Source organism: Erpetoichthys calabaricus, chromosome 18, assembly GCF_900747795.2.
Source record: "Erpetoichthys calabaricus chromosome 18, fErpCal1.3, whole genome shotgun sequence".
NCBI classification, from domain to species: Eukaryota; Metazoa; Chordata; class Cladistia; order Polypteriformes; family Polypteridae; genus Erpetoichthys; species Erpetoichthys calabaricus.
In genome coordinates, this window is record NC_041411.2 from 14,214,506 (window position 1) to 14,227,610 (window position 13,105).

General features: G+C 34.0%; 1 protein-coding gene across 4 annotated transcripts in view; it reads left to right on the forward strand.

Annotated features, from left to right (window-relative positions):
* ggt1a (gamma-glutamyltransferase 1a) overlaps positions 1-12,835 on the forward strand; it is a 60,746-nt gene extending 47,911 nt beyond the window's left edge. For all 4 annotated transcript variants that reach the window (XM_028824163.2, XM_028824162.2, XM_051920988.1 and 1 more), the window contains 4 exons: positions 1,646-1,773; positions 5,169-5,281; positions 7,135-7,248; positions 12,308-12,835. In XM_028824163.2, coding sequence (XP_028679996.1) covers positions 1,646-1,773; positions 5,169-5,281; positions 7,135-7,248; positions 12,308-12,454 — 502 coding nt within the window. In that variant the 3' untranslated portion in view covers positions 12,455-12,835. The remainder of the gene's footprint in view (positions 1-1,645; positions 1,774-5,168; positions 5,282-7,134; positions 7,249-12,307) is intronic.
* Positions 12,836-13,105: the final 270 nt, after the last annotated feature.

A 13,105-nucleotide genomic window follows, 5' to 3' on the forward strand; every position in this document is an offset into this window, starting at 1 on the left:
ATAGCTAGTATTAACTCTTAAAAGTTTTGAGTGTGGGACAACATAGACACACTTTCCTAGTGTTCATTTCTAACATTATGGATTTGGCTGTGATGGCAGCATATTACGGTACCATTTTTTCAAAATCAATTAACTTCTTCTCTTGGTTTCCAATGATTTCTCAACAAGAGATGGTAAAGAGTCTTGTGAAGTTTGATTTCCTCACGTAGACAAGTTCATCAGTGTTCCGCTAATGCCATAACAAAACTGATGGAATCACAATTCTGTAAGCAATAGGATATTTGTTATTTAGTTTTGACTGAGCATTGATATGCTTTTGAGTGTAGATTGCATTTAGGTGATAATGAAAAATACAGTAAAATACAAAAGTTTGTCTATGCTTGTATTTTTAATGTGTCTCTATTAGTTCAAGGAAATGCCAAACCAGAGACATACCAGGAAGCTGCAAAGCAACAGAAAAAATAATCGTAAAAATGAATCACTATAATTCACACTTTGCCTTTTATGGTAACCATTTATTTAAAGTTCAAACATTCCCCTTGATTCCTGTATAATTGGGCACAAATTCAAAAAATGTTAACTATTATATTTTGGTAGCTTTAAAGTCCAGTGTCTACAGCTGGTATCTCTGCCCAGCTGACTGCTGTAGAAAACCAGTGGCATATGAATGGGGTTATAATCATTTCTGGTTTTAATTTCTACTGGTTTTACAGTGGAGAACTGTGATCCTTAGACAAGGACTTGATTCCAATCCTGCTCAATGTTATTTTGGCAATTTGTGTGTCCTCCTCATTCCTGCGCAGATTTCTCTAGATATTGATTTCGTTTCATCACAGATCACAAAAATTGTGACTGTTAGCTTAATTGGTAACTCATAGTATAATTATTGTGTTTTTGTTAGATACCAGTGCCCAAGCCAAATTTCATGATAAGGGGAGCATTACAGTTGTTTACAATTATTTTTAACATTTGCAGAAGAGTCAAAATGTAAGTCAGGTGTGGAAGACTTTGTTTGAATTGTACCCTTTGGCTCTGTGTAATGGACCCTGGCATTAAGCTAAGGTCTTTTAGTTTTCTTCACATTTCTCAATAGCTCAATATATCTTACTGTATATAGTTTTGAATCTCTTTCTAAGTTAAAGTTAACTTAATCATTGATTGATTGATTGACCAACATTGTTTAACACAATTTTTCTAATCTTCTTACCATTTACTTAGTGTTATTTTTATTCATGCTTTTTTATTTTATGTTAAGAATTACCAACTGATTCTTGATTTCATTTTTGGTTTTCATACTTGCATTACTTACGTAATTAATAGTTATACATTTTAGACTGAGCTTGCAACTACAAGTAAGCAGGTATGATATTTCAATAAAGTATGAAAGTATTAGAATTATTTTTATTACTCATCTATCCATTTTTCAAACTTCTTCAGTCCAAATCTGAAACATTGACTGACTGGGATCAGAATTCATACCTAGTCTCCTGGAGATGTACTAACAGGTACTAAACAGTAAACGGTGCTGCCCCAACCCATAATGCTTCAGTTGTCATTAGATGTTTAACAATACCTTTTTGATGTTGGTGTAGTCTTGGGTTATCGGTGGATCAATTTACATTTTGTGTCATTTCTTTTTAAACAGCTTTGGATCAAAGGTACGCTCTAATGTAACAGGCATAATTTTTAACAATGAGATGGATGACTTCAGCACAAGCAACAGTTCAAATGGATTTGAAGTGCCTCCTTCACCCAATAACTTCATTAAGCCTGGTAAGAAAATGCCTGGTTCAGAAAAAGATCGCTCTTTACTGTTCACCGATGAACTCTGACTTTCAAACCATAAGAATGTATTAACAGAAATTGCCATGCCACAGAAAGACATGTCCGTATACTGACATTACAACTATTTTGAAACTTTATATTGCGAGGTGATCAAACAAATTTTTGTGCTGACCTGTTAAAGAGAATTACTGCAAAGCCAGACATTTTAATTTTTATTTTCAATATCACTATTAAAGCTAATATATTTATCATCTCTGGATAAATACATTTTGTCATGAATGTCAAACCACTACTTTATAGCTGACTTGTTATTATAACTTGCATAGTGATGGATGTAGCCCTTTAGATTGGGGAATGGATGGTACCAGTAGGGAACAGGTCTGAAGAAATATAGTAGATGAGATCTTCAAATCAACAATTTTGCAGGGCAGCCTTTTCAATCCATCCTTTGGCTATGGCATACAGAGGTGGCCCTTATATTGTACATCATGACTAGGCAATTTCTTAAGGTATTTGTCAAGAGCATTTCAAATTCAATGGTAGCAAGATACTTAAGCTTGCTATGTTGAACTGTTGGTGAAACAAGAAACACACACTATTGATCATAAATTATTAAAAAAAACAACTAAAAACTTGCAATTTACATATTTATGCAAACATGCTAGACAGATAAATAAAAATAAGCAATTCAAATAGGTAAACAAATAAAAAGTATGCTACAGCAGAAAACTGGATAAAAGAAAAAAAGTGAAAGGTAAAAGTTAAAGACTAGTGCAAACTTAAAAACATAAAAACATACAAACATAAAAAAAATTTCAAAGAGGCCAAATTAAAGAAGTGTGGTGTTAGAGGATCAATAAAATGTTTCACAGTATTAACCCAGCAGATCTTGACTGGTAAAGCATTCAAAGTTTTTGGTAAATATTATAGGAGCAAAAAAAAAAAAAAACATCTCGGCAGATCTTTTATGTTTGGTTTTAAGAATAATAAACAAACGTGCTTGAGAATCGAACATTATGATTAGGAATATAAAGGGGCAGGCAGTTCAAAACACAAAAGATGTGCAGGACTCTTCAGAAATTAGCTCTATAAAGTACAAAGGTAATCAGTGGAAAAAAGGGCCCACGTTTGTCAGCTCTGGGTGTGGTCAGCCGAATCAGCAGACAATTGAAAAGTACTGATTAGTATAGCTACAGTAGGTATAGCTTATCACGGGTTTTAGCGCTCGAGCGAGTGAGAATTCTACTGATTCGAAGGTCTGCGAGTCAGAGGGCTTCTCCGCGTTTGAGCCGGGTGTCCAATGCCTCCATATCGTCCACAGGCGCGCTTTCAAATTGAAGCAGCCCGTCGTTTCGGGAAGGAAAGACCAGAACGCTGAGTTAAGAGGTTGCCAGCTGAAAAAGAAAGCGGGCCAAAGTTCACCGTATAACTTTCATGTACCGATGAACAAGCAGCCAGCAACACCATTGCAAATATTTACGCGCGCAGGTAAAGGAAGGTTTTAAAATAGTGACACTGCACCTTATCGGGGGGGGGGGGGCTTGATTGGCGTGGTTTGCTATTGGGGGACCTCGAAAGACGTAAATAACGACTGGCTAAGTAAAAGCGCTAGCGGTATAAATTAAAATTGAACCCCAGAGCGCCACAGGTCGTGTTTTGACTGGTTCTCGGCCTTGTAGACGCTGTAGGTGGAGTAGTGAGAAGTGGTTTTAAATTTGTATACATTAGTGAGGACTGTGTACTTTCGATATGTATGTATTTTCCGGTGGATTATTGGATTTTTTTTCGCGTCACTAATTGCATCGGAGTTATTGTAAGTATAGTATATAGAACCCGCAGTTATTTTTAATGATTTTGTTAATGTTCTTGCATCGAATTGTATGTATTTGCAAGACATTACTGTAGTGATTGACACAACTGGAATAAACCAGAATTCTCTGTCTGAAACCGTCATCATTGTCTGTATCTCAATTTTTTCTTCCCCTGATCTTTCGGTTGCGGCTCGAGGTCTGAAACTGCAATGGTGCCATTGCGTGGGGTACCGCAGTAGTGTGTTAGTAATAATTTCAAAGCTGAAGCCAAGCTGCTGCTTACATATTACTTATCAATGCTGGCATCTACAGTGCATCAGGAGTTTGGTATGGAATGAATTCTCATATCACGAACATGGAACACTCACTTTTGATCCCAGTTTGTACTATTTTTTATCTCAAAAATATACTGCACATAGTGCTGTAATTGTTGGAATTTATAATATAGTATGTGTAAATAAATCTAAATCAAGCAAAATACACATACAGGTAGATAATTAAATACTAGGAGGATATTGAATATTGTGTAACATACTGTGCGTATACTTTCGGCAAGAAGAAAACTAGACACGTTTTGTTTTTAATAGAAAGGTCATCCGTGCTACAGCATTGAACTGATCATGCCATTAATAAAGTATCTATCTATCTATCGTTAAAAACACAACCAAGCATTCCTGTTATTTTGTTTTTAAATTTTATAATAAAGCAGTTTGGTTTCTGTGAAATAATCTAAATTGTAAAAATGAAGAGTATTAACAAATTTGATATGATTGTAAATAAAACAGTTTCCATGCTATTGATCTACAATTTGTGTTACTAATAATACTGTTTTCATTAAAACAAATATAATCAAGTAAATTCTTTGTGGATGTGTGATTTTTTTTTTTCCCAGTGCTTTAAATTATAAAATAGGAAAGATATATATTCAATAAAAAAAAGTTTAGTGTCCAGTTTACTTTCAGTCAGTGTCTATAGTGATATATAATTCACTCTTGTAAAAATTTAATTTTGTATAAATATTTTTATTTATTTATTTTTTTACTTCCTATATGTGATTAGGACATCCCTACATGTGTTCATATTATAAAAGCGAGCACAGTCTTTAATAGGAAAAAACATAGGCTTTACAACCTATTGTATAATGACAAATACAGTAAAGAATAAAATGTTAGTTATTCAGAAGCCCTTCAGCATTGACATAGATGCTGTTAGAAGGAGATGAGTATGAGTCGAATGTGACTGCTTGGTTCCAGGTGTTCATTCAACCAATGTGAATTTCCCCTTGGGATTAATAAAGTATCTATCTATCTATCTCTATACATTATGACATTCATAGATTTAGCCATGTTTATAAGTCAATTAAAAATTCTTAAATATTGGAAGTTTATTTGTGTCTGGTTTAGTAGTTAATTTTTCATTCAAATTGTATATTTGTGCTAGCAAAAATGTGAAGTTGGCATGGGAAATGGATATCACTGATGATTATATATTGTTTATATTTTTAAGTATCCCTCAAGATTCTCATTACAAAAAAGTTTGTTTCTATAGTTAATACTTTTGTTTTCATAACAGGTAAAAGGCCATTATCTTCCATGTGTCCAGCTATTTTATTGGACAAAAACAAAAAGGTAAAGATGATAGCGGGTGCATCAGGAGGAACAAAAATTACTACAGCTACAGCACTGGTAAGACATTTTTTCATATTTTGTTTTAGTTATGTCAAAAAGGCTCAAGTAACTTGTTTGTTATCAACAAGTTTTTGGTGTTGATTTAGAGGTTCTTTTTATGTATTTTTAAATAATTAGTGTGACAAAGCAGGGCACTATAAAGATGGACCCAGGATCGGCACCAGTGATATACCCGTCACGGATATTACCATAAAAAAAAAAAAAAAAAAAAGTCAAGATTAAAATGGTACTGTTTCCAAGACGGACATTCTTTATTACACAGTCTGTTCTCTATGCCAAACTAAGAAAGGTTGTGAGAGTTTTGAAGCCAGGATAATTTGCATAAACCAGATAATAAATACATTCATTTACACCAATCAACATATAAAGAGTAAAATCCATAAAACTTCCTACTGTATATTTTTATATATGGATCTAAAGGTCCCAAAATAGACAGATTAAAATCTTTAGCAAGCATCCTTTTATTAAGTATGAGATTTTTTTTAAATACATCAGTTAATTACTTAAATGCCTTATGATCTCATCATCTTCAAAAATAACAAAAGTAAAAAATAACAAATCTGTGCCTCTCTAGATCTTCTTATAGGTCCCTGACCTTAGCTTTAGAGATTATAATTAATACTCTGCTTCCTACCGCCCTTTGTATCTTTTTCAGAAATACTGGATCTTTTTCTTATTTGTCTGGCAAGCCCATTCCTCCATTCTGCTTCTGACTCTTGGGTCACTGAGCAATTGGAGTACCTTTTTAGGTTATTCCCAGGAGTACAATGGTACTGGGATGTATACTGCTAAACACACTTTCCTCTGTATGCCTTTTCCCCCTTATGGTTGGTATTTTATATCAACCTTTCAGTATTTTGGCAACAAGAAAACTACCTAAGCTAAACTAAAAACAATTATCAAAAAATTAATGAAATTGTATAATATACATTAATGGAAGTTACAAAGATTTATCAGTGTGACATCTAAAGTCAAATACAAAGGAGAAAGATTGATTTAATAACTGAAGGAACAAAACCGCATTGTAAAAGGCAAAATCTTATGGAGACAGCAAAGATCAATCAAACAAAAAAGTATACATGCAAGACTGAAACAAATAATTTAATTTCTATAGAACTGTGTAGAAATGTAAGAATACATCACCAACATTAAGTTGTACATATCTGGTAACAAGTGTAGGGAAATGAGAAACTCATGAACTTGGGGAAAGTACTGTAAGTTGTTCACTTTTTATTTTTTTTTTCCTCACAAGACACATTATGCTGTGAGAATGAGATGATAATTTTTGTAGAAAAAGACAGAACAAGACTGTAAGTAGAAACTGAGGAAGCACATTGTGTGCATTATTTTTAAAGGAGTTAATAAGTTATCAGAATCAAATATGCTTATAAGATAATTGGTCATACTCACAATTCAGATTTTTTGCTAATGTACCCACCAAGGTTACAGAACTACCTGCAAGTTTTCCCATAATTTCTTTGTAAGATTATGAGAAAAAACACTTTACACTTCTACTTGTGTAGCCTAGCTAATTGAAGAAATAGGGCTAAATAATTTATTTTTGGAGATGGGGAAACGGAGGACTCTGCTTTGTTACGAAGTAAGACCGTGGGTGAGGTCAAGTTGAAAATCAGAAAGTGGGAAAGAAGTTCAAAAGCCTGAAAATTTCTGAGGCAAATTTCCTTAAAGAATGTGACTTTTAATTTAAGGTCAACAGTATGAAAAGCAACAAGGTTAAAACAAATTTAAATGTAATACCAAATGCTATATTTCAGTTGGGGCAATAAACGACTGAACCATAGTTTCATAGAGGTATAGGTGACTAAATGCTACCTACTTTTCTCTTGAAGGTGATCTTGAATACTCTGTTTTTCAAATATGATTTGAAGGAATCTGTGAAAAATCCACGAATGCATAACCAGCTTTTACCCAATGTGACACAGTTGGAAGATGGCATTCTCCAGGTTTGCTATTTATTTCACATTTAATTCATTTAAAACCTTCAGTTGTGTTAGATAGCCAAAGGCCTTCAAAAATGTATTAAACCTCACATAAGTGGGCAAACCACTTGTTAGGTGAGGCTGATAAACACTAATTTTGATACAAGCTCATAATGGAACTTACCTTCTTACCACAGTCATTCTTAATAGATGATGTGTTCCCAGGCAGCTTTCTAAATTAAATCAATTTTCGATGCAGTAATATCTTTAATATCCATCCATCCATCCATCCATTTTCCAACCCGCTAAATCCGAACACAGGGTCACGGGGGTCTGCTGGAGGCAATCCCAGCCAAAACAGGGCACAAGGCAGGAAACAATCCTGGGCAGGGTGCCAACCCACCGCAGGACACACACAAACACACTCACACACCAAGCACACACTAGGGCCAATTTTAGAATCGCCAATATCTTTAATATGCATTATTTAAATTTTATTCATTGTGAATTCTATTTTTTATTTAATATATCAAATATTTACATTTGCTTTGTGTTATGGATCCTTCTGATCAGATCTGTTAAGATGCACTGAAGAAGTTAGCACTGTGAAAAAAAATCCAATCTGTTTTGTTTATGATTAGTAAATGGCATAAAATTTCACATAGAGTTTACATACTTAAAATGTTGATAGTGTATTCTTGAGAGAGTTCTTGAGTGCTCTATACTATATCTACCCATAGTGTAGTGTAGTGTATGGGTGACTAAGGCATTGAACTTTAAACCCAAGGTTAATGGTTCTGTTCTCACTAGTGACACTTTCTATGACTTTGATCAAGTCACTTAACCTGCCTCTTTTAACACTGTGAGGAATATTTGTTGTAGTGTATTCTGATCCTAGAAGTTACCATGGATAAATATGTTGCCACACACACTTGCAGGCACCTGGCAAACCAACAGCGAATAACATTAACATGAAGATATGTCACATTTCTAATATTGTTCTCAATTTTTTTAAAGCTGTTTTTTGTATCATTTACATGTTTAGTTACTGATTGTTTTGTGCTATGGAAATCATTGTTGGAAGTGACATTGTCAAATACATATGATTGCATTCTTGTCTGGCCTAAAATTTCCTCCACTGAGGAAATGATATCATAGACTCCGATTTAGTAACATATAAGCACTATGGTTAAAAACAGGAAATCCTCCGACTTAAACATTTCTAAAGTAAGGGGTGTTCTTCATTATTTTATTTGGACTTTCTGTTTCAACATTTTTATTCTCAGTACAGTACTAACCTTACATTTGGTTTCCCCTTTACTTTTCATAATGTAAACTATCCATGTTTGACCTAGGCCTGCTTTACCACAATTATTTTAAGGAGTATACCATCTATTTATCTTCAAAACTTAAAGGGGTTTTACTCTGTTTCAACCAAAATCTCTGGAAAAATGTTTACCTTAGGTGTGGCTGATAGGTGATTTCATGTGTTCACTAAGTTGATGAGAGTGGTTTTGTTTGCTCGTAAGTTAAGTTCACTTACATTTTTTATTGTAATGTTTAAATCCTGCATCACACTTCAAAACACTTGGAAAAGGTTTGGGTACTTACTCACCTATGACTGAAGACATTATAATTTGATATTAAAATAAATCAAGCATTCCTTTGCAATATACTGTAGATGCATTTGAACCATTAGCAGAGAAGTCATCTACCAGCATAAGGTCTCCTGATGAGTCAAACCTCTTTCTCAGTGTTTTGCTCATACAGGTTCATTACCAAGCAGTCTAATAAAAAACTTTGAACTAGCAGTGTAGTGCAATGCAACTCAATATATAATTTCATAATAAAGTAATTGCATTTTCTAAAAAGAACATTTTCCTATGAAAATCATATTGATTTTTCAAGGAAACATTTTGAACATCAAGGTTTAAAAAATGAGAATGAGTGGAATTGAAAAGTAAAAATTTCAGCAATCATTCACAGACGTCACACAGCTACTGTCTCCTTAATTTGAGCAGAAGATCTGTTCATTTGAAGATTTGAGGAGATGATCTGTCCATCTGTTCATTTTTAGGACCAGTGTTAAGAGATTTGAGTTGATACAGTAAAACATGTTCCTCAAAAAAGATTATAAATAATATATTTAAGGAAAGTAATTCAGTAAATAAATATAAATGAAATGTTTTCCTAAAATATTATCACCAAATTATTTTACTGTACTGTCCTATCAGATAATACAGTATTGTTGCAAAATGTGTTGTGACAAAATGAAATTCAAATAATTTATCATTTGTAGACTCTTTAAAATTAATAGATATTTTAAATGGCAAACAAATTATGACTTACAACTTTATATCTGTGATATTACCTGGTTACGAAACAATTCATCAAAAGCATTAATTTTCATGTCAACCTTCCCATAATACATATGGATATAATAATCACAAGAATTGTCACTTATTGAAGGAATAGTTTATTTGAGCAGCCACCCTTAGAATATGTCGTATCAATTTTTAAATCCACTTTATATGGAGGGAGCTGGAATTAATTGTATTGGCACTAAACTTATGGTTGAAACCTACCCTTGTCAAATTTTTGCATACAACCACACAGCATCTATTTAAAGTCAATTAACCTGACATACAGAACTTTAGGATGTGAGAATAAAGACATTACCTGATGAAAAGATCATACAGACAAAGGAGGAATATGGCTAACTCAACATAGTCACAGGTAGATCGCACATAGGTATTATAACCATACTGTTTCATACTATTGAAAACAGTATATTAGTATTATTTATTTTGTTTCACTGATGCCATTGCTCAGGAGGACTTAAAATCAAAATACATACAGTACAACTTTGTGCAAAATTAAACATTAGCAGGAAATATTTATTAATGAAGTAGCCATCTGAAGTAACATATTAAAACACAGGTGTAGCTTCCACACTACCCACTTCTTATACTTCTGCTACTTGCCAGGAGAAAAATGCAAAGAAAAATGAAAACCACATTTGTTTTAATTTTTAAATAGCCCCATTAGTATCTGCCACATCCTTTAAACCAAAATTATACTGATTTAATGCTGAGTAAGGGATGTTATTTAAATAACCCCACTTATGGTAGTATAGATAGAGTCTCCAGTTATGCTTGTTATTTCTGCAAATGTAGCATGGTGCTACAACAGGTAGAGTTGTACCCTGGTACAGATACTGTGTTTGCATATGTGGGTCTTCTGTTTCCTTCCACAGTCTGCTAAAATTCTGTCTGAATGACTGGCAACTCTAAATTGGCTCAGCTGTAAGTGCGACTGGGTTTGTGTTCAGGTGCGCCCTGCGATGAAGTGGTGCACCTTTTATGCTTGGTTTGTTCCTTGTGTTTAATACTGCTGGCACTGTATTTTATAAGGATTTTCAGAAAACATTATCATTAAGTTTTTATGTTTATAAGTTAATAGGGATATCATTCTCACATGTACAGAAAACAGTGCTATTCTTCCCTGTATAGAATGTGCTAATAAGCAAGTAAATTGCATAGTTCAAAGGCCATGAGAATGCCTAAGTGAAAATAAGCATTCTTGAGTGGATTGAGGAAAAATATACATAAACCCAAGCACTACCATTTTGAAACTGAATTTTGGATATGTGGCATTCAAAAAGTAAGTTAGCAACATTCTGATTTCTGCCTTATTGATTTATTTTTTGCCCATCCTGCTTGATTTCATTGCTTGATATTTTAAAAAAATATATATTACGTTTGTAGTGTTGCTTTTTGCTGAATACAAATAGTCTTTTTGATTCAGCAGTCTGAACTGTTTTGAAATCTTCTGCACTTTCTCTAATTACCACCTTCAGGTTCACTCTCACTTATTCATCTGTCCATGTTTAGGACCATCTTAATTGCCATGAGTGAACTTCAGTAATAAAAAATGATCTTGTGAACATTCTGTGCAATCCTTCTCTCAGCTTCATACAAGTATATGGGTCATTTAAACTATCTTTTCAACCCTCTTCTTAACTGCCAGTTCTGCTGGGCACCAAGATACTATCTTTCTTCAGTAACAAAATCTAGCTCTTATTCTTCTTAGTATTCTCTAGATTATCCTTCCTTGTGGCTGTGCCCAGAACACTTCCAGTAGGAAGCACTCAGGGGACATCAGTACCAGATGCTTAAATCCACCACTATTCAGCAGGGGTAGTTGGTGCCCTCAGATTGTAGTTCATTTAAGGATAAGCATGCAGTTCTATGCAGTTAAAACATCCTGTCCTGGCCCCTTGGGAAAAGAAAGACTAAAACGTATAAAACCTAAAATGAAGAACTACACTTAGCTAGGATTCTTTGTAATGTTGATTGCTTACAATCAGTTGAAAGAAGCCTATCTGGTGAAAAATGGATTATTTCTTTTAAAAGTATATTTTTTCTTTGCAACTGGATTATGCTTGACCAGACACTAAATAGATAGCAGGACTGAGCCATTGAGGCAAAACTGTCTTCATTTCAAGGTGGTAGTCCATTCTTTTGTTGGCATTACTTTTCTTTCCTCCTTTACTTATACAGTTTTAGCATATTAACCTATCGCACATAATTATGTCCACGTTTCAAAATCTCGATGATAATTCAAAACCTCACTATTGTAACCATGATAATAAAGAGCAATGCATCCACTTCCATACCTTTTGTACCTCTGACCTTAGAATAAGCAGTGCATCAAATGTCACTTGTACTTCCTTCTAAAATATTAACAAGCAATAGCACTGCAAAAGAAAAAAAACAACTTCTTACTGGAACTCCACAAATTCTACAGCAGCAGCTCTATTGCCATGCTCCAGCTTATGTCGTAAGCTCAGCTACTTTTCAGGGAAACCCAATTTCACTTCTGTGTGCACTAAGCTGAGGCAATGTGAACCATTCCCATTAGTAGTTATGTAATAAATTAATAGTTGTTTGGGGTGTGCTGTAGAGTTTGACCAGCATTTCCAGTGATTTACATTTCATTTAGTAATTCTCCAGGTGGCTTACTAAAGATCAGGCTTACCTTATCTGGTTTATGAGGCATTCTACCAATTCTGCTTTACCAGGCTATTGAAGATGGTCTTCGGGCGAAGAATCACAAAATTGAGAAGCTACCACCTCCAGGGGCCATGGTACAGGCTATCTTACACGATGGGCACCGGATTTATGCAGAGTGTGATGAACGGAAAGGAGGATATCCTGCAGGTTATTAAGATATTGCTCTTCAAGAACTTCACCTCAAGCAAACTTTAATGACACAAACAAATGTCACAAGTATATCCATACAATGACACTAATGTTTATTCAGTGTACCTGAAAGTGAAAGTTAATTGTCCAAGAGCTATACAGATGCACAATTCTGATGCAAATCCAAGAATTCTTTGCTGTCATCATTATTATGGTAGTTGTTGAATGATCAACAGCTCCTCCTACATGTTCTGTTGTAGCTTGCTGCTGCTAGAGAAGGGAGAGAACTTTATAAACTATGCATTTTTATACTTCTTTATCTGACACTAGAGTGATTACCTTTAAAACTTCAAAACTATGTTCTTGTTGTTTGTTAAAAGATGTGATTAAAGGGGAAAGATATGAAACTTCTTGGCTGCTATTTGGTTGCTCATTTATTCCATTACTGCTAGTGTCTGAATATTGCAGTGTAAAAAGAACTTTAAATGAACAATACTCATTTTTTTGTTTTAAAATCTAAATTTTTACTTCGTGCTTATACCACTGGTTCCTTCTTTTACTTAATAGTTCCCAGAAATTGTGCTTACTCCATGGTGTGTCAATCCTTGCTTGCATGACATAGATTGTTTTGCTTGTTTCCCTTTAAGATGTCTATGTTCAATCTAATGTTCCTCAGT